The sequence below is a fragment of the Schistocerca gregaria genome, chromosome X (genome assembly GCF_023897955.1).
Source record: "Schistocerca gregaria isolate iqSchGreg1 chromosome X, iqSchGreg1.2, whole genome shotgun sequence".
Taxonomy (NCBI): Eukaryota; Metazoa; Arthropoda; class Insecta; order Orthoptera; family Acrididae; genus Schistocerca; species Schistocerca gregaria.
The window spans coordinates 290,032,381-290,055,219 of NC_064931.1; the positions used below are offsets into that span (position 1 = coordinate 290,032,381).

The 22,839-nt window shown below is 40.0% G+C and overlaps 1 protein-coding gene across 3 annotated transcripts in view; it reads right to left on the reverse strand.

Moving 5' to 3' along the window:
* Window positions 1–12,800: 12,800 nt before the first annotated feature.
* The window catches only part of LOC126298454 (uncharacterized), a 65,762-nt gene continuing 55,723 nt past the window's right edge, over window positions 12,801–22,839 (reverse strand). Inside the window, exon 5 of one of the 3 annotated variants that reach the window (XM_049989785.1) lies at window positions 12,801–14,299. In XM_049989785.1, coding sequence (XP_049845742.1) covers window positions 13,599–14,299 — 701 coding nt within the window. In that variant the 3' untranslated portion in view covers window positions 12,801–13,598. Of the gene's footprint in view, window positions 14,303–22,839 lie in introns of all 3 variants that reach the window. The other 2 variants (XM_049989784.1, XM_049989786.1) reach the window with 2 other exon arrangements.

Consider the following 22,839-nt stretch of genomic DNA (forward strand, 5'->3'; position numbering starts at 1 on the left):
ACATTGCATTTGCAGTTGCAGTACTGGCATAGCACAATTACTGTGTCAGGTGTGACAAACGCTATCTTCCGATTTACGATTAATTCTTAATATGAAAGATTTCTCTGACCACAACACAGTAACAGACTGTACAAACCCATATTCTCAGAATGCATGCCAGTACAGTACTGAGAATCAACAGAAACTGCAGTAGGCCGAAAACAGAGTTTTAAACAGAAGTGCTTCATATAAATTTATGTACGTCTACAATTTACTAGCCACTAGTTTGGTCTCCTCATAAACTAGCATCATTTCAGGTTGCACAAGTGATGGTAACTGATCATGGATTGAAAGGTTGCGTTCATAAATCTAAAATAAACAACTGCGTTCTGTCGGAAACATGGTTACATATGAAAACTGAAAAACGTTGATGAATATCACACCTTCATTAACATCTGACTTAGTTGTTGCCCTTGCTTTTGGATGTTTCCGTTTAGAAGGAACTAGTCTGGGTGGATTTGGGACGTTAAATTTCGTTGGAATGGTATTCCGTTTTAGCGGCCTTCCATCAGCTCTCCTTAACTCGAACTGTGAATCCTCAAAGTGAAGCTTTAAAGAAAATCATTAACATACAGGGTGTTTCAAAAATGACCGGTATATTTGAAACGGCAAAATTTCGAAAGTGTCTGCCTGAAAATGTACTGTTGTCTCAAGCATATTGCAACAAACGGTGTATTTCTATCGCTGCTCGTTTAGTTTGTATTGCCGTTTCAAATATACCGGTCATTTTTGAAACACCCTGTATGAATTATATAGAAGACATACGATATTTCAGAATTTAAACGGTAATTTACTTACCTCACACAATTTGGAATGTATTGTTGGCTTCCATTTCTCTGCTACAGTTCTGTAACCATTTAGCTCTCCGGTCTTGGTTGGTAGGTAGGTAGGTAGGTAGGTTTTAGTCAGTCACAGGCAACTATAGTAGACACCGACCAGATCAGTGACTATTGCGGCACCAGTATACCTCAACGAGAATTGTGCTTTACATTAGACCGCAAGACGACTGTTATTGATGATCTTGAACCATAACACATGGACTCTATTCAAGTTAAGTAAAGTTTACAGTTCATGTAAATAAAGACCCTACTAACCCACGTGTGCATTTGGGTTGTAGGAAAGGATACCGGGCATCCATAACAACATCCTCTCCCTTGCGGTACATGACTCTTACACTCTGCAGGGTTGTGAATTTCCTTTTGTACGTTAGTGTGCTATTTTACTTGTTGTGATAGCACTCTACTCAGTGATGAGTGATGGTAAAGACAGTCTTCTAACTAATGGAACAGTGCTGTCGGAAGGTAATGGGTTTTCGAGAGAATTATCAGGGGACTGTGGCTTGGCAGGGGACATCTTTATTTGTCAAGATCAGGTGGAGTCAGATGCTATATTTCGAAGACTGGAGGATGCATGATAATACGGCAGGTAAGCAATATTCTGACGAAAAAGTTGGTGAGCTTACAACGTTTCTTCTAAGAATTCTGGTCAAACGAATTACCACCTTTTACACAAGTAGTAGGGAAAAGTGAGAACAAGCTCAATTTTGATATCAGATTGATATAAAATTCATCAACTAATTTGTTGATCAACTAATTTGTTGATCAACTAATTTGTTGATCAACTAATTTGTTGATCAACTAATTCCCCTCCCCTCCTAATGATGTCATGGGTTTTCTCGAATTGGCATGTAGCCCTACCCTCCCTCCACCCTCTCCCAACAGCACTATGCCCCATTTTGAATTTCTTGCATTTTTGAATGAGAGTTATGAGCCTCTTTTCTCTACCACACTCCTCTCTGAAATCCCCACCCCCTTAATCTATTGCTCAGTTCTGTACCACTTTCCCCCCCACTGCACCACACTAACTATTAATTAAATCGATATCCTTTTGCGTGTGGGAGATTCCTCGCATCCTATTGGTGGATACTGCCACCCGCCCTTTCTGGAAATGTTGATCGATTGACTGTTTGATGGGAAATCGATTCCAGTCAATGGACTATTGTTTATACAATTTCTGGGAGACAAGGGCATTTGTGGAATATGATTTGTTTGTTTGTTTGTTTTTTGTTTTTTTGTTTTTTATTTATTTAAAGAATGTCAGGAAATTGATTACATTGTGTGCAATATTGTTACTTAAGCAATCTGTGAGTGACAAGTCAGTTGTGGAATATTTACACAATTTGAGGCGCTTTTTCCCGGTCACGCAACGAATATTGCCACGAAATCTACGTCAACATAATTCACTGCACGTAATTACAATGTTAAAAACACCCCGAAAGCGTCACCCGCTACCGCCATCCGCCTGCAGCTGGTGCAATTCCTATTTGACTTCGTCGTGTAAAGCTTAAGTACCTTACAAAATTTTGGGATTGCATCAGGGTGCAAGGAGATGCACACTGCGTAGTCCTTGACGCTAGAATGGAAACCTGAAAATAGCTGTTTGTACATGGTACAGAGTTGCGCACATACAATTCCTGGTCTGTGACTTGGATGTGATTTGCTGAATTCCGTGAAACCAAGCACTATAAACAGATCCAGTTCATGATGTCGGCAGCTGTAGGCGATTGTAGCACTAAAAATGAACCTGCGCCAATATGTTTTTATACTTAAACATATGATACAATAACCTTTGATTTAATCTGTCTGATCACAGTAACACTATCACTGATTTAAGACCTTTGGAAAGAACACTTAAATACTATTTTCAAAAGCATCAATATTAGAATCATATCCATTCACTATATTTTTGGCGTCGCCAGTGCAAGTAGAGTGTGTGACGGTGCACCGTTGCTTCTGTAACAAATCTTCGCCTCATTATCCGGCTTCTATCAGTATAAACATTTCATGAGTTTGTAGAAGGGTGACGGCCTATCACGAGTTACGAAGCACTGAGCACAAGATTTGCCTTTGTAATTATGTCCAACGGAATTAGATTAGCCCCACTGCTGTGGTATAGCACTATTTCTAGATGTTTGCTGAGTTTTACCCTCCTGTTTACCCGTACATGCATCAGTACCCCGAGAGAGTGTCTCAAAAACTTCGGATCATCTGTGCCCGAGCGCTTGCGCTGGATCTGTTCATATGCTTGAATAACAAATACGCACTCGTGCAATGTGGGATTATTTAAACGTATAAGATGATTACGAAAGCATGTGTGACAAATCTCAGGCCACTACGACACACGCTGCTCCTGGCCCCTCCGTGATGTATGCTACGCGGAACGTTGACACGATGGAGGGGAGGCCTACCCTGCAGGGGTAGTATTGTTTGTACACAACAGGGGAAAAGATTTTCCAGTGAGGAGGACGTTTACGCAGCAGTTCTTGACTGGTTCCGTGACCAATGAGAGGGTGTTATCGTCAAGAATCTGAACGATTAGTATAACGTTCTGATCGTTTTTACAGGGAGTTGGTGATTATGTTGCAAAGTAGAGCCATATATCCGTGTCACATTGAAGCGTAGTGCAGCATCCAATATAAGTTACTTGGCCTATTATAATATGGTTAGACCATGAGAGGTTGGGAGAGAATGCATGACTTCCTTGTTTTATGCAATTTTTCCTGCATTCATTAATACTAATATTCGTAAGAGTGCTGATAACCTCATTATTGAGTGCCCATAAATCACAACTTTCTGAAGTTCCCTGGTAGATATGGAGCCTTAAGTAGCTGAAGAAATCCAACGATGTCTGCGAAGTAATTGACTAGAGCGCTTATAGTTTCTTAAGGGTCCAGTCTTCTCAGGCAGCCTAAAAAAATAAGCGACTTTTACTGTATTTTTAGAATGACTAATGAAGCAATAAACAAAGCTTTTTGCACATTCTTCACTGGTCGTGGGACAACGTTCACGTATTTTTTTTTCTTCAAAAAAGAAATTCAGCCATCAATAAGCCCCACATCTGACGACTTTAATCTGCCCTGTCAAAATGGCGTTTGTCGATGATGGAAGTTCTGCAGTCTGCGACTCTTATCTGAAAAAGACAATTTTCTTAATCTTCAGAATATTGTGCACTGAGTAGTGGCACAGTTTTTTGAAATTTGACAAAATAATGAAATGGTGGACGTTTGAAACAAAGATGTCGTTTTGCCGTGCATTTTGGTCACTTTTTGGAATAACTAAAGAATTAAAAAAATAGCATGTAGCTCCTTGTGGACATGCCCGAGGAATAAGTCAGCCAAATTTTAGAGAAGTATCCTTATTGGTTTACCCTCTATCCATTCCGTGAGTTTGACGTACAGTGTAGCAGCTACCGGAAAATACTTTTATATCCATGTAATTGTCTTCTTGTTGATACCTTATTACACAATAAATATATAATTAGAAAATACCATCTGATATTTTCTATTTATATATTTACTTTGTAATATTGCATCTTCAGTTGCAGAACTCAAGTTTTGACAGCTGTTGTACTCTAAATATTATGTTAATCTTTTACCTCTCGTATAAGCTTTCCAGCATCCTGTCCAGAAATGTTACGTCATTTCTTGACTATGTTATTTTTTTTAACGCCAGAGAAAAAGTTTGTTATAATTAATGAGTTTCCAGAATTTTTTTATGAATACTTTCATTACTGATTTTCGCTTATGCTGAAAATAATTCGCAAAATGTCTTTTTAATAGATCGGAGTTTCTTCACTATCTAGGCTAATAAATCAAAACATTTGACTACCAGCTAAGTAACATGTTGCTCTGCCTCTGGAACGCAGTACAGCAGCGATTCTGTGTGGCATGGATCTGACGAGTCATTTGTAGCTTTCTGTAGATACATGGCTCAAACGCCTAGCACAAGTCAGGCAATTCCCCTATCCCCTAATTTGCGGGCCGGCGGTCAGTGGGTGCGGGATGGCTCCCGATAACGTCCCAGATGTGTTCCTCTAGATCGAGGTCAGACTAATTTGCGGACCAAAATATCGACATCAGATCACTATCGTTCTCTTCAGGTCACTATAGCACGATTCTGACTGTCAGTTATCCTGCAGGATGGTACCACAACCGTCGGGGGAGACATCATGTATGAAGGGATGCATGTGGTCCGACAATGTTCATGTACCCCACATCTGTCCGTGCCTTCGATTACCATCCCAGTTCCCATGTAAGCCCAGCTGAATGTGCTCCATAATGTAACATTATCCCCACTGACCTGCATCCGTGGAGTAGTTCATGTTTCGAGAGGTCATTTGCTTACGAAACGGCGTTTATGGACATGACCATCTACCTGGTGTAACAAGAAACAATGAGATAAACCAACGTACTTCGATTGATCTACTGCCCAGTCTCGATGAAATGCCCACTACAATCGGAAATGATGTAGTTAACATGAGAACTCGTAGGGGCTGTCTGCTGCGGAGCCCCATGTCGACAACATGCGCTGAACAGGCTGCTTCAAAACACTTGTGCGTGCACCAGAATTTTACTATGAGGTCAGATCTACCACCGATCACCGCCAGTCCTGCTTTATAGAGAAGGCAAGCCTCTGCCTCTAACCTCCACGATGTGCAATGGAGCGTGGACGTCCAATAACTCATCTACTCGGGGTTTCACCGTTCAACTATTTTCCATGCGTATCACCTTAACAGCAGACCAGCTTCGCTGTTTCCGAGATTCTCGTTCCCAGGCGTCTGACCGTAATAATCTGCTCTATCAGGGTTTCTTACGTCGGTGCATTTCCCCAATTGCGGTCCGGATAGTCGCTAGAATGAGATTGCATTCGTCTGTTCCGTTTTGGAGTTACCTTATCGTGTCGCGTGCCCACAACGTCACCAAGGGGCATTATATCTCACGGTGGGTAGTTATGTTTCAGCTCACCAGTATAGCTACAATTAAAACCAAGAAATGTTAATATATCCAATTAACTGTCCGTTAACCAGCTATTAAATGACAAATGTCATCTTGTCTCTTTTACGAAATATTGTACGTTAGGATAATTTAGGTTAAGTAGTGTGTAAGCTTAGGGACTGATAACCTTAGCAGGTAAGTCCCGTAAGATTTCATACATTTGAACATTTTTTTTTTCAACTGAAAGTGCTTAGTATTTCACGGCAACCAGCAATCAGCTTACTCAATGAATCTGTACCGAAACACTGCTCTTTCGATGTTTTGCGTTTCTCCTCTGTTTTATACGGGACGTAGTCCATGCCACGGAGTGTGAAGGAGCCCCTGGTGCCCAGCACGAATCCGCCCGGCGGACTTTTGTCGAGGTCAGGTGAGCCGGCCAGTTTGTGGCTGGTTTTTAGGCGGTTTTCAATCTGCCTCAGCTAATGCGGGCTGGTTCCCCTTATTCCGCCTCAGCTACACTATGTCGGCGATTGCTGCCCAAACAAGTTCTCCACGCACGCTTACACCACCATTACTCCACCAGGCAAACATAGGGGTTACACACGTCTGGTGTGAGACGCTCCCTGGGAGGAAGGGGGGGGGGGGGCGAAGGGTGAAGTGGACTGCGGTAGTCGTCGCAGGTAGAAAGGCATCTCGACCGCAATGGTGAACATGTGTGCATGCGGAGAGTGACTTTGCTTTTATTTAGATGGACATGTGAAAGTCAGTCTAATACTAAGAATTATAACTGTATTTCCAAAAATAGATGCGACTTTCACCTCCTGGCTGTAGGCGCCAGGAGCCCGAGGGCAATGGTTCGCATCCCTGTGTTCGTGTCTCCCACGATGTCTGCGCATGCGTGCGTTGGAACAGTTCACTGATACGTTGCGGTTGAAGATAGTTCAAAAGCGTTTTTAAGTGCGCTTGGTGTTTGTGTACTGCATTTTTTTCGGCTGTTTACGTGTTGGCAGAGTGTTACACATCCATTCTTTGGGTAACTAACGAGTATTGCAGGTCTGTAGGCCATGTAGCATGACCCCAAGCACATCAGGTCGAGTGTTTTTTTTATCAGTTTAATAAACGAATGAAATCCATCCCTAAATAAATTGGTCCAAAATGAAGAAAGTACACTACTTTCACTCTCCAGCAGCCCAGCACATATATGGGCCAAGGCTGTATTTGGCGTGGCGCTAATAATGTAAGTGAAATCAGCGCATTCAATACCTGATAGAAAAGTTTTGTTAAAAACTACATTATGGTTTATTTGGTCTGACTGACAAGCGTGCACTGTTGTTCTTTCAACTATTTGCGTTTTTTTTAATACAAAGTTTACATAGAAAACCATTAGTTAAATCAGTGGAAGCTGATATTAGTTATTCAGGTAAATTCGTTTCTTATCAAACTGGGTTTTGTCCATACCCTTCGTAAGTAAGTTCCCATATTAACATGGAGCTGACATTTCAGCGAATGCGCGAGCCGCGCTCTGAAGGCGTAATTCTTTCATTTACATTAAGATGATTTGCATACCCAGGAAAAGAGGGAGCACAGTTGAACACTTCACTTCGCTCTAAAATTCTGGAGAAGAGTTAGACAAACTCGCATCCAGAGATGTGGAGAATGTTTAACCGTTTTGTAATTCGTAGAAGCTCGTGTGATATTTCTGAACAAGATCGTTCAGCACACTGCAGATGTAGTAGTAGTAGTAGTAGTAGTAGTAGTAGTAGTAGTTTTATTCATCCGTAGATCTCTTTTTACAAGGATGTAGGACATGTCAAAGTATTTACAAGCTTAGATCAATTTACAATAAGCTAATTCGTATACACATATATTTACAGACTTCTAGTTAGAGACAATCATTAGATTTTACTCCTGGTATACAATAATTTATTTACAAATAACTCATTAAATAATGTAATGCCACACTATTCACTCATATTTCACTATCAGTCACTGCACACACTATACACACATTTTTTCATAACACTTCACTCACTACACACACACACACACACACACACACACACACACACACACACACAGGTGATCCTTGGGCCATTTTCTGTACTGCAAGTTCCCATTTGCTATCCTGAAAAACTGAGTCAGCATCCCTTCATAATGTGTGAGATGTTGAGCTCAGAAAGAGGAAGAGGTGTTAGTATTGTGCTATGCATAGCTTGAGGGGAGAGTGTCTCTAGAAAGGAAAAAAGAAAAATAATAAAGTGAAGGTGTTATGTGGAATATTGGATGTTTTATTATTATTATTATTATTAGTTTGTATAACATTTTTTTTATCAAACTCCTACTCTGCTTTATCTAAGTAATCCTTCAATGTATAAAATGTATTGCATAACAGGTACTTTTTAGCTGCCTTCTTAAATAAGTGTATTTTTGAAATTTCTTTAATCTCTTTTGGTAATTTATTGTACAGTTTTATTCCTTGGTAGAAAATGCTGTTTTGAGTTTTATGTTTATTTTTTCTTGGTAAATGTAAGTTGAGTATCTCTTGTTGCATGGTCATGGACAGTGCTGTTTGTGCAGTAATTGCCAATGTTACTTTTGATGTGTACAACTGACTGGTAAATGTGTTCACATGGAGCAGTTAAAATTCCCAGTGTTTTGAACAGATCTTTACAATGAGCTCGACTACTATTTCTGGTTATAATTCTTATGGCTCTTTTCTGGAGTTTGAAAATTGTGTTCATATTTTGTGGATTTGTTCCCCAAAAAGGAATGCCATGGCTAAGAATTGAGTGTACGTATGAATAATATGTAACTAAAAGACACTGCATGTTACACACAGATGTTAGAATTCTAAGGGCATAACATGCTGATGACATTCTGTTTGCAAGTACCTTTGTGTGTTCGCACCACTTCAGCTGAGAGTCAATATTCATTCCTAGAAATTTTGCATTTGTTACACAGTCTATAGAGGTGCCATCTACATTTAATTTAACATTGTCATTTTTCCTCTTCAAACTGAAGTTCATGGCATTAGTTTTCTTTATGTTTAATGTCAATTTGTTGCTTATTGACCAATCGTAAACTTCCTTGAGAGTTTCATTTGCTTTCTCGGTGAGGAGTTCTCTTGTTCTCTCAGTGACTATAATATTGCTGTCATCAGCGAAGAGAATTTTCTCACCATGAGTAACACTACTGGGAAAGTCATTGATGTATATCAGGAATAGTATTGGTCCTAATATGCTACCTTGTGGAACCCCTATATTAATATGTTTTGGTTCTGATAAGTATTTTACTAAATGTTTAGATCTATTTGAAGTATGTGTTATCTCTACTCTTTGTACCCTATCTGTTAGGTATGATCGAAACCAGTCATTAGCTACCCCTCTTATTCCTAATGCTTCTAATTTATTTAACAGAATCTTGTGGTCGACTGCACCAAAAGCCTTAGAAAGATCCAAAAATATGCCTGTGACACACTCATCTTTATCAAGAGCATTAAGTACAACTTTTGTGAATTCTACTATGGCTGACTCCGTATTTTTGCCACTTCGAAAACCAAACTGTGATTTGCTTAAAAGATTGTATTTATTCAGATAATTCATTAATCTGTCTTTCATAATTGCTTCTATTATTTTTGAGAATGCTGACAGCAGGGAAATGGGCCGGTAATTTTCTATGTCTTCTGCATTACCTTTCTTAAGCAAAGGTACAACTCTTGCCTGTTTTAGCTGCTCTGGAAATGTCCCTGATGTGAAGGATTCATTTATTATATTTGTTAATGGGCCTTGTATAATCCCTATGCATTGTTTCAGTACACACATTGGTACATCATCTAAGCCTTCTGACTATTTTTTAGCTTTTGAACAGTTTTATTGACTTCATTCTCTGTGGTTGGAAGTAACATCATTGTATCTAGTGCAACAATTTTTGCAAGTGTTATATTTGTTTTGGGGAATTTTTGCTGTAACTTCTCTGCAATACTTGAAAAAATGCTCGTTTACATAGTTTGCTAAGTGTTGTGGATCATTTATTACCTTATCCCCCTCCCTTAGCAGTATGTTATTCTGAGTTTGTTTGCCTCTCCCCGTTTCCTTTTTTATAACATCCCAGACTGCTTTGCTTTTATTCTCTGCATTATGTATTATTTTGTCATTAAATGACTTTTTTGCAGCAATCAGCACCTTCCTATAAATCTTTTTGTATCTATGATAGAAATTTAAGAATTCTGGATCATTGTGAATTTTTTCATGGAACTGAGGTGTTTAAGTGTTTGGGAGGACTTCTTAATACCTGCTGTTATCCATCTGTTTTTGTGAGATGTTGATACAGTCATGCATACTTTTGGAAATGCTGTTTCAAAGTTCAATTCAAACAATGTGGAGAATTTCATATTCACATTGGTTTCCTTATACACTTCATCCCAGCTTTGTTTTTCTAGTTCTTTTGAAAAATCTTTTATTTTGATTTCTGATAGATGTCGTTTATAGGCTTGTAGTTTAGGGAATGATTCGATGCCTGATTTTACTGTTATTTGACAGAGATGGTCTGATAGTCCGAGAACATTTACAGCTACATCACATTTTTCCCTGTCTATATTTGTGGCCCCATGGTCAATTACTGATGCAGTCATTGTAGTAACCCTTGTTGCACTATTGACCAATAGGGACATGCCAAAACTTTGAAGGATATTTATGAAGGTGCTGCTGGATTCATTTATGATATTAGTGTTGATGTTTATGTCCCCACACAGAATTATGTTGACCTTTGCACTTGAGACTTTATCTAGAACTTCTGTTAATTTATTGAAAAAAGTGTCCACACTACCACTGGGAGATCTAAACACACACAAATTAATTTCTTGGTGATATCGAGCCCTGATAATTCAATAGCTGATATTTCAATGTGTTTGTCTTCACTTACTGTACTGAGGTCATGTCTAGATTTGAACTGTGTTCCTTTTCTGATATAAATGCATGATCCTCCACCCCTTGAAGTAGTTCTGCAGTAAGAGTTTGCCCTTTCATACAATGATAATACTACATGTTGGATTTCTGTGTGCTCAGTAATACAAACCACTGTGCAGTTCAAAGATTGGAGCTCAACTTCTAATGCTTGTATTTTATTTTTTATTGATTGCATGTTTTGATGGAGGATTGTTAAGTCTGTGAAATGCCCCATGTTACTCTTTCCGATGGTTTGTTTTTCTTTGTGACATCTGGTATGTGTGATTTTTGAAGTGTTATAATCTGTCTTGTGAGTGATTGTTTCAGTATTTTTTGAACTGCTAGAGATACTCTTTAGGCAGGGAACCTGTTGTCTGGATTTATCCTAAAAAAGACCTCCTTTTCCTACCTATGACAACAGGTATTTGACCATGTGTGGTACAGCTGATTCATGAAAGTATAGGGGGTGGATCTCGGGCCAATCTTCCCTTCCCAGTCCTGTTTAGGTGTAGGCCATGCCTAGTGAAACCCCATCTGTTGATAGTCCCGACGGGCACCAGAGAAACATGAGCAAAGTTGGCCGTCCTCAGAGCCATCCCCAGCCCCACATTGATTCGCCTCACAGCTCCATCAAGGCGTGGCTGATCATGACGCCGGAACAGCTCAACAAAGTGTACATTGGTGCCATGAGTCAGGGAAGCTATCTTGTCCAGGTCACCACCTATTTCATATGCCCATCCCTGTCCAAACTGTTTCCCGCCCCACCCACTATCACTACATGGTCCTCTTTTGTAAAATCCTTACATAAAGACCCTAGGTCCTCTATCACATGACTTAGCCCTGCATTTGGTTTGAAGATACTGGTGGCCTGGTACGCTGCCCCTAAACTTTCCTGTAACTGAGGGCCTACACCTCGCCCATGGCTACTACCTAGCAGCAGCACTTTCTTCTTCCTAACACTTTGTACATTCCTAGGCTTCTTGGCCTCGGTTGAAGTGTGCTGCACATTTCCTGCTCCTCGTTCTACCTGAGGCTCTTCTCCACTTAACTCTGGCAGTGGCAGTGGCAGTGGCAGTGGCAGTCTTTGGTGTTGATGATAAAACTATCAGATCGCGTTCTCTTTCGTCCTATCCTCCTACCAGCTGCCAGTTCCCAACCACCCTCCTCCCCCCTATTTCCCTTGATCCTTATCAGTTCCTTCCTTGCTTCCTCCAACTGTGCCTGAAGGGCACAGACTTTCCTTTCCTGCTCCCCAATCAAAATGTTCCTACTGCATACTCTGCAGTTCCAGGAGAGAGCCTCTTCTGTTCTCCCAACATTCTCCCCACTGCATCCCCCCCAGTGAAAATATTTCCTACAAGATTGGCAACAAATCCCTCTACTCACTACCCTATAACAGCTCCCACATTTCTCACTCATGGTCAGTTTCGAAAGAATAGTTAAGTTTAAAGAATGTTTTAAATTTGTCAAGGTCGCGAGATTGTATGTCTGCAAGCAAAAAAAACGACACAAAGATCTTATGTGCGGTGGTTGTTGTTTTTCTACTGATTTAGAGATGCAAAAACAGAAGAATGAATTTGTAATTACTTTGATTTTAGAGAATTTAAGTTATCAGGCGTGTTTGGTCAGGTTTTTAAACGTTTGGTAACTCGGAAAATTTAGACCTAGATCGCGTCTATCTTACTAGTAAACAATACGAAATGTGTTAGTTAAATACGATTTAGAAATGTTTAATTACACTTTTATTGCGACAATAGACACTGATGAAACTAGTAGCTGTCTTTTTTAAACGATTTTTGCACTATCAAGAAAACTTTAATGGAATTTGTTGTGTTTATGTCACGCAAAATTACGGGTTATGTCGCGATTATCGGGACCTCAGCTAAAGAACAAGTTTTTTCAAGAACAAGCTGTGCTTGGACGCTAATATTCAGTTGTGTGACAAGAACGGACACTACAGCAAGTAATAAAAACAAAGAATATTTAAACTTGGCACTATTTCCTCTTAAATAAGTTATTTTAGCGGACGAAGAAAATACCTGTGATCTCACTCGGCGGCCATCTTGTATGCATATGACAGATGTCTTATTTAGATTAGCTGAAACCGAGAATCTCTTTTACGACTAATTTCAAGGTATTTGGTTCAGGTCGTCAGTTCTAGTGGGGGAAATTGACTTTCTTGATGCTGAGTATTTCTGCTACAGACAGGTCCTTGAAGTTGTCATTGCAGCACGTTCGCCTCAACTCGACTGCGATCGAGTCAGTCTATAGTAATAGCACCAATATATACATGGGTGAAGCTGCTTTATTTCGAGAATAAATCAGAACTGCAATGTGTCTGGGGAATATGAAGAGTTCTTGTAATAGAACAGGTTCTATCAAGTTTCTTTTTAAGTGCAAATGTCTGCGTTATTTAATGCTTCAAGGACTTACTGGCATGTATGTAGGAGTGTGTAGTTAAGAAAAGAAAAACTATGAAGTCATAGCCTAATTATGTGTTTTCATTTATAGTTCCTACACCGAAGTAAACAATTTTAAAAATGGCACTCAGTGACACGAAGAATTCTGCGATGATGGCATGCAGTACAAAATATTTTTCACACGTTTTTATCAACAAAACTCAGAAGCAAAAGGTTTTCCTGCATACATTATGAGGAACACGATAAAAACCACCCTGTTCAACATAAGAGTGGAAGTTAAATTTTAAAAATAGTACTTCATTGTGAGTTGATCACATGCAGTACAAGATTTTTCAAATTATTGTTTAAATCAAGCCGTAGGTAGTCTATTTTTTAACACCTGAAGTACAATACAACACACGTAAAACGCAGACAAGCAGTCAGCTAGTGTGACGGCTGGAGCAGTGGCTGGTCAGCGGAAGGCTCCGACCCACCAACAGCACGCCGCCGAGGCGCTGACAGCTGCTGCGGCTCCTGTCCGCCGCTACTGGATCGTTCCTCTGCAGCAGTTCTCGTTGCTTCGAGAAGCCGTCTCCACCGCCAACGACTGAGCCACCCGGTGCGGCGCGCGCTATCGTGTTCACTGCCACTAGACGGCTGCGGCTCAGCAACAGCGATTCCAGTTTCCGATGTCTGCAGCTCCGCAGCAGTTGTAGCTTCAGTTGTTTCCGACTGGGCAGCAGTTATAACTCCCAACGTTTGGAGCTCGATACCACCTGTCACTGTCGCCGCTGCCGCCGCCCTGGCTGCCTCGCGAAATAACCTCCAGCGCCACGGCCAACTGACGTTTATGGCTCCACCTTGGTTCTCCTGCTGCCAAAACGTGGTGGCACCAGTTGCGTGCGACGGTGTTCGGACGGCGTCTTCGTAAGACGGTGGCGGGGTCAGGGTCCACGCCTCATCAGTGACCAATACTGTCTCGGCAGAATGACCAGTACTCTCTGGATTTTCTTCGGTTGTATGTGCATACAGAGGTTGAAGTTCAGTGCTCACAGGGACACCTGCTGCAGCAAGCTGTGGTGGGCGACTCGGTATCCAATGTATTCCAGTATGGGTTGCAATCAGCACCACCACCACGTTTATAACTGCTAAATAAAAGAGACTTTAAATACTTCTTTGTACTGTTATGTGGCGAACGTGAATGCCTTAACACTACTAGCATTGAAGTAAGTCACAATTCAAATTTCATTATCTCTACCATTAAGTGTATTACCATACGAAAATTTTTTATCAGTTTAGTAACCACATTCATGACTATGTACGAACTATGACGGGTGGTAAGCCTTTGCTTTCACGAATATTCATCCATCCAATTTTGGGATGACAAACGAGTTCAAACGTCGTCGTTCCTATCTTCTGCAGATAAAGTATAGCCACAGTATGAAGTAAAACTACCACCAAATTCTGAAACTAGCACAATCAAGCTGTTGGCCTTTGAAATTTTAGCCTAACATAAATATAGCAATCGACACTTTACATTTAATATGGAACTTTTAAAGACATTACAACATTCGGTCCAGTGCGTTTACAGGAGGCCCAGTGAACTGATTTCTATGAATAAGTTTCTACGCCTATTTCTACGAGGAATCACAGTTTATTACCTGCCCTCAAAAATGTGAAATCTGTCTCACTTCAGTTTTATTCCGTTCGAAAATTTTCTATTATAATAATGCGAATAATTGAGTAGAATAATTTAAAACCATCTTTAAACACCATGGATTAATGAGTGCGTGGGCTGGCACTGCAGACGGTCCATAAGACGTTTCAGATTGTAGTAATTGTGAGGAGATCATTACTGCTGATGATTTCATACAATGTTACATAATATGGTTAAACCTTCGAAGCTACTTTTAGGTCTGCTTTAAAATTTAGAACTGGCATCGCTAACAAGTTCAGAAAACCAAGTTTTTAAACCTCAAAATGGTTTTTTATTCCAGTCTGATCACAATGTGAATTCAGACGATGACCGGTTTGAGTCTGTAATGACCATCCTCATTATTTTTACACCATGTCCTAAAGTGATACGGCAGTATCAGTAACCCTCTCCTGAAAATTACGTAAGCCTCATCCGCATCAAATTTCCATCATTTGAAAGGAAATATGCAGATAGAAGAACAAATTCTTATGCTGCAGAAGTAAGCCTGGAAACAATCATAGGATTTAACACTACAAAATTCCACTCCTTGCACTTTAATGTCTCACTGAAGTTTCTTCAGCTTAGTATTTCTATGAAGCAATAGAGACCTATATACCATAACTGGTTCTGAATCAGAGGAATGGATAATCAAGGGATAAAAGATTTGTCTTTCTCCACGAAGAATTGAAAATGGTTTTTGTAGTGGCTAGAGCAAGAAATTGAAGTCAGATGTACAAACGCACAGCAGTAAAAGGAATGTCCGCTCTGTAAGTTGTCCATCATGGTCTTAACTGTTACCGGAAGTGTATGTAATGAAGGCTGACTTGTGATTATGCAGAAAAAAATGAGAAAATTGACTTCTAAGATCTGAGAGGCTTTCGTTCTTGTAAATTGAAGAACATTACTTCAGAGAGGAATTTAACTTCATCTTATGCGCATTTTGAGAAGCAATGTGTGCGGCATTACGTGTAAGGGCAAATTGAGTAATCCATTTAACTAAACACAAAAAGGTAACATGTGATAAGAAGTTTTGAAATGCTGTAGCTCTGTCAGCGTGATCCATTACATTTCCTTCAGCGTTTTCTGTAAGTATTTAAGGCAGCGTTGAAGGTATACCGAGTGCCCTTTCTTTACGAAGTACAGTGTGACAAAAAAGAGAAACATTTTATCTGGCAGTAATGGACCTTTTTCTTCTCCGTACGTAGAGAGATCCTTTCTACTAAATGGGAGATGATCTGAAATTATTTTTCAAAGTTTTAAACACACATTCAACAATTTGAATAGTGACCCTAATTGCATGTTTTTTGTTTACGTGTATTAGAAGACCTTAACGGCTGAAAATTCCAGCCCTCCTCCGAAGACAAAATGACAAAAGGTTCATTTTTACAGGAAGTAAACTGTGCAGCTTATACTGCACTGTAGCTGTAGTCTAGGAATAGCCACAACACTGGCGACATGGGGCTCTGTCTACCATGGCTCCTTTTGACTGCAGTGCTGTATGTCAGACCTTGTTTTTCATATTTCGGTGCTCGGCAGTTAGACAGTGAGTGTCGTAGCGACAACATGATTGGTGTTCACGGTGCAGCAATTTTAAAATTTTTTATTGGTGCCGTTCAGGTGTAAATTGCGTAAATATGAAGAACAGAGTGTTTAATGAAGGGTCTTGAGAGCATGGAGAATCTCCAAGGAAACTGGGAAGGCTACTGTTTAGGCGACTGAAGTAGCCATGATTTAGGTAGGTTTTACCTCTTAATGAATACAGTTTCTACCGGTGAAATGAAAACTGTCCCAGAAAATCAGTGGTTATTATACACTCATTTACAAGCTCTAAAAGCTCACGTACAAGGCAGTGGAATATTTATTTCTGATTTAGTGCAAAGTGGATTTTTCTTTCGCAACTAGTTAACATTGTTGGAAAGAACTTATTCAGTCGTTCGAAATGTTACCAGACTGTCCTGAAGTTGAGGTCCAAACGAGGCTTTGATGATGGTTTTTAGCGGAAAAGCACGTCGAGAGGCTCTGAAGACTGAACAAGACTTACGGACTGAACCTTCAAATGCTGTAGCAAGCAATTTTCAAATTTATACTAGTCGTGCAGACTTCAGATGTTCGAAGTACGAAAAAAACCTCTATACCAAACAAAAGAAAAGAAACATATCTGCCTTTTCCTCAATGTTATGGATGTTGTACTAGAAAGGAAACCTAATAATGTCACCGCTGATTTCTAATCAGTTGCGATTTCTGCGCTAAAAGTTGTGATCCCGTCGGTTGAAGTGCATGGCTGCCACTTTCATATGAAGAAATCTCTGGAGGAAAGTGCAAGGCTTGGGACTGACTTGCGAACACAGAGAAAATGAAGTAAGGCTACAAATTCACATTTGTGCTGATCTGGCGTTCCATCGACCTGAAGATGTCTGCTATGGCTGGCTCGTGATGCAGTCACAAGCACCGGATATCGCCAAGCTTTCTCAGTTTTTACACTATTTTGTAGATAGTGGGTTGGAATATGACGAAAACCCGGTCAGTCTCTGGAAATGCTACAGCCGGCGCGCTTACATCAACGCTGTAGAAGACTGGCACAACAAAATAATAATCTAGGAAAACAGAAGCCTACAATTAAAGACGTGATCCAGTGTAAGAAGACAAGCAGAGAACTCTGCATGTGCCTTAATGAGGTCAGAATTAAGTATGGAAGGCAAACGAAAGAAAACAACTTATATGAAACTTTATGAAAGGCTGGAGAAAATAGAAAGTATGAAGAGCATGGTGACATCAGGACTTGTTTGAAAGCAATCTCTTGTGATCAAAAATTTGAACGAAGGCCTATGTTAGTGTTGGACGATCTATATGGAACAATGTACAAAATGTAAATACTCATAGTAACTTACAAATTTAAAAATAAAATTTAAAAAGTAAATACAAACAAATTGATTTGAAACACTTCTAAATGACAGTTTGCTCTCACCATTTAGCCAGTCCAAAGCCTGGCTACAACACTGACTCACTAGAAAATCCCACCCGGCCGGGAATCGAACCCGGGACCCCGTGATCCAGAGGCAGCAATGCTAGCCACTTTCTTTTGTAGTCTCATTTTGTTCGTTATAGTTCGTTGCAATTGTTCGTGGCGGACGTGCCCTGACGCCCGTTGAAGTTCGTTATTGATCCATTCACTCAGTTTTTTTATTACAGAGGGCAGCTAACCCTCTGACCGAACACGCTCAGCTACCATGCCGGCTTGCCACTAGACCATGAGCTGCGGACATGGAGTATATATATTTGGTATATCACGTATATGTAATGTGATTTGTCGCATAATTTGAGATTAAGGCTGCTCGGATGTAGCGCTAGGTGTGACGCGACAAGCCGTGTACAGCTAATTTCACCTATATTCGTGCCTAACCCCGGGCTTTTAGTATGACAACACGTCAGATTCAATACATGCACCATATGCTGATCCAAGGCTTTGGACCACATTTTACTTTGTTTACTTTGAAGTAGTCTTTGTGAAATAGAAACAGTTATATCTTTAAATTGTATGTTTGCAAATTAGTTTTTCTGTTTTTGATTGTAGTCTCTGAAGATACGGTACTAAGTAAAAGCCAACAGAAAAAATGACACTTCTCATAGTAAATAATGTGTCATTACAAATCTTATTATATCACTGGTCCCCTTCACCTGTACACCACGTACAAGTACGTTTACACGATCTGTAAAAATTCGCTATTGCTGGCAGTATAGGCCGGCAGTATTGCCTGGCAATATCAATCACGGCCATACGAATTCCAGTCTAATGAACGGTAACATTCCCGGCAACTGCTGCCCGGCAATGTTTGAGGCAAAACATTTCTGGGACAAAGGTGCTTACATGAGCCACGCTATGGCCACGTAATGAACAGCAGCAAGACAGTGTATGCGAGGAACACTCCTACATTCGCATTCTACAAGGAAACAACAATTAGCAAAAATAAAAGAAATAGGCAATTATGCTGAAACTGGGAACGTACCTTTTCCAGAATGCTGAAATCCGATTTGGAATATATCGTTTTAAAGTGATTCTGCCGAGAATTGTTAAAACCAATACCATTATCGTATGTTATATAAGAGTTGCATCCGTTCGGTTTTCGGCTAATGGGGTTTGATACAGAGGTATGATATTCCTCTTACAGGAGCTGAAAAATTACATTTTTAGAAGTTTACACCAGAACTGCTACTTATTGTTGGCTGACAAGTTTCAGGATTTGACTTGTCAGATGCCACCTGTTACAGAGAGTATTTGAAATGAGGCGATGCGTCGAATGTAGATAATAAATTTAGCCTATCAGTAATAGTATGGTTCATATGCTAACTACATAATTATTTTGAATTCAGAATGTGTGTGGTGTGGACAGTTCTATTTATGTCGTAACACTCACACGTATCTCAGATCTGCGTTAAAATATCACAATTAGAGTTACCCATTACTGTACTATGTTGACATCTCTGCTTAGTATGTCTTTCCCTTAATTTTTGTGCCTTCATTGCCCAGCATGGCGTGATTTACGCGACGACGATATTTTATATATAATGGAGAAGTTCCTCTGCTAACTACACTGTGCGTCACGCTGGCTTATTTACCCTTAGTATCACAATTGACAGATGCTGATGCAATGAATTTTATTACGTCTTATATAATCATTGATGTATTCAATTTACTTCGTGACTGTATTAAGATCAATGACTATATCCAATTTAAGAGTGTTCCGTCACATCACAGCTGTACAATGAATATTTCATTTCCTCCCAGCACTATTTGAAAGCAACCCATTGTGTAATTTGTACTTCAATTAAATCTACATACAATAGTATAATGCTGTTATAATTCTCACTGTATAGGTTGCGATTCATATGCTGATTAAGGTACTCTTTAAGGTTTCTATGAATCGTTTGGTTGAAGTAGTTCTTAGTTCTAGGGGACTGATGACCTCAGGTGTTAAGTCTCATAGTGCTCAGAGCCATTTTATGAATAGTTTGTAGTCGCGTATAATGATTAATGCATGGTGGATTAAGTGCTGGTTAAGGTGCTATGGAGATTTTCTATGATTTTTCTGCTGCGCGGTTCTGTTTGTTGATTTAACATTTGTTCTGAGAATTTAGTCGTGTGAATATAGATTTGTACAGGTATTTCTTCTGGCATGTCCGTCAATTGGCCTTTGAAGACATGTAATGTAGTGAAATTTCTCTCAATATTTTCAATTGTGTACTGAAAATTGAAAGGTTATTCGCTTCTGTTTGTGTGTCTTATATATCTCGTTCCAAGGGGACCTGGAGATAGCGGACTGCGTATCTATGCCTCGCTTTTATCGCGTGTTACTCTATTCTATCTAGAATGCAAAGGAAGTTGCGCTTTTGTACCAACCCTGAATGACAAATTTGTACAAGTAAAGCTCTTTATTAGTTATACTTTCGGAAATACGACATTCTGTGTAATAGGCTGTTCACTTTGGAGGAATTTGGTGAACATAGTTCAAGTCATTGTGAAGATGCATGTACCAAATATCCTGAAAATGCAGTCTCTAGAAAATGAGATTGTTCTCAGTGTTTTTGACTCACCGTATGCCTTTTTCAGAACATTCCAGCAGCATTATTCTTAAGGACCAGCGGCTTCATACTCTGTAGACTTTTTCAGGTATCTTTTCCTTATTCTGGACCGTTAGTGCTGACTTTCTCAACCCTTTCAGCTTCAACTACTTGCTGACAATCTTTGGCAGTCAACAAAACTATCTTATTTCCTGGTTGGATGCCTAGTTTGGCCATTAGTTTTGTGCTGCTAATTACACCATCACTGAAACATGACAGCTTGCATTACACCTGAGTACTTTCAATCGAACAAACACCGTTTCTGGTACTCTTTGCCACATGCAGCTGTTTTCATTACCGTTTGTTGCATTGCCATGTAGACATTTACTAAGTGATTTTGTATCTGCAAGGTCCCTGTATATTGGTTTTATTGTTTCCACGACTGTGGCAGGCAAGAAATGTTTATGGTGATATCCCTTGCCTGTCGCATGAGCGTGACTGGTTCGCACACATTTGTTCGGAGAGCGTTTAAGACCAAATCAACAATTGAGAAGTAGATAAAAATACATTTTTGAAACGGGAGAAAAATGTCTCAGGTGGTGACAAAAATGTTTTAGAATATTTCAGTCATTTCACGTCCAGGTCCGCTTAAACGACCGCCTGTCCAACGTAAACATATTCATTGCATTTGTTGTTTTAACTGCCAGAATAGTTATGTTTTGTCTACTTTATAAATGGTGGTGGTGTTGAGTGTCAGAAATGGGATAATGCCTGCAATAAACAAGCCCGGGTAATCCAATGAGAAATTCTCCACTGTATGTAAAGTAACGATGTCACGTGGATCACATGCTGGATAATGAAGATACCACATATACATCTGCGCGTTGTGGGCAGCACATATATTAACATAATACAGTCATTAGCAGCGCATTTTCTTGGACTTCAGACTTCCGCCTGCACCACGACGATCTCCATACCAGGCATCAGTCTATTCCGCGTTCTTCCGCGAAACGCCCCTTCACCACAAGCGCTGCTCGCTCTTCAGTTTACCGACAGACAAAGTTTTAAGAATCGTAAAACAGCTTTCTCTCGATGACAGACCATTGCTGTCTAGTCATTTTCGAAGATTTTTTGTACTGTCTGAAGACAGAGCCGTTGCATGTCTAAACGAAAGTTTCTGCACTTCGTGACCAAATAGAGGCCATCTCCTCCGAAGCCTTGCACTTAGATTGCGACGAGTGAATGCTAGAAGAGCATTATAGACTGAAGCCAATAGTTTTTATACCAAAAAATTTAGGTAGTTCCTGGTTCCTTACGATACAGCTTCAGCAGGAGGACGTATGTCAAGTATGTCTCCATCAATCTCTGAAGGTGGACAGTCACACCATAACGTGGCCACAGCCATGCGCTTGCCTGTGGAGTGTAAACCCTGAACTATAGTAATATGTAGATCATACATTTAACCTGTATTTGCAGTGCAGGCTGTGTGTAAAAAATCTGAAACCAGGCCTTTGTTTTAAGTAGTTTTACATTAATGTTTTAATAACACCTTTTTCACATTGTTTGTGGCATAAATTTTTCTCACAAACGCCTCATACAGAGTGGTCAGCGACAGCGGAACAGCTTTGAAAGGAGTTGCAAGGTATGTTGTGCCAAGAAGTAACTGTTCAGAAACTAATTCTGGTTCGTTGCGCCGTTTCAGAGTTAATTAGGATTGAAGTTAGCCTATCAGGCCATTGCGCGCGCAAATCCAAAAGGCCCGCCAGAGACAGTTGCCAAAGGTATTCATTTGGTTTCCTAAAACCAGACAAAAGAGCGATACAGCAACTGGACGTGGGACGGTAGTAAGGATCGAAGCCGAGCTGAAGGCTGAGCAGTTTTGTGCATTATGTGCGCTATGAGAAACATTTTATCTGGTGGGACACTAATTTGCGCGAGGAATGGCCTGATTGAGTAACTTCAGTTCTAGCTCGAACGGTGCAAAGCATCTTTTTTCTTAATTATTTCTCAGCACAATCTTCCTTGCAACACATTTACAAGCTTTCCAGACGGTTTCCTATGTTCGATCTCTCACTGTTCAAAGCCACCAAGTTTCCTTTTCGAAGCACTTTCGGATTATGTAGCAGCATTATCTTTCGGAACTTCACTGTGTGTTTAGATGTTAAAAGTTACTGTAACACAAAATGGAGCAGATGATACATTAGACGGATTCGGAGTACTATTTATCTTGTGCTAACGTACGCTTCTTAAATTCATTTAAACTGTTTCACCATTTGCAAGGCAGAAATAAGACTTCAGGTACCACAACAGCCACACACAAGCGGAAAAACTTTTGAATTATCTTCGCATGTAGATAACATAGAAAGTAACTTGACGGGTTGGTTGCGGTTAACAGAATCGCGAGATCATTTCATCTCAACAGGGATCATTCAT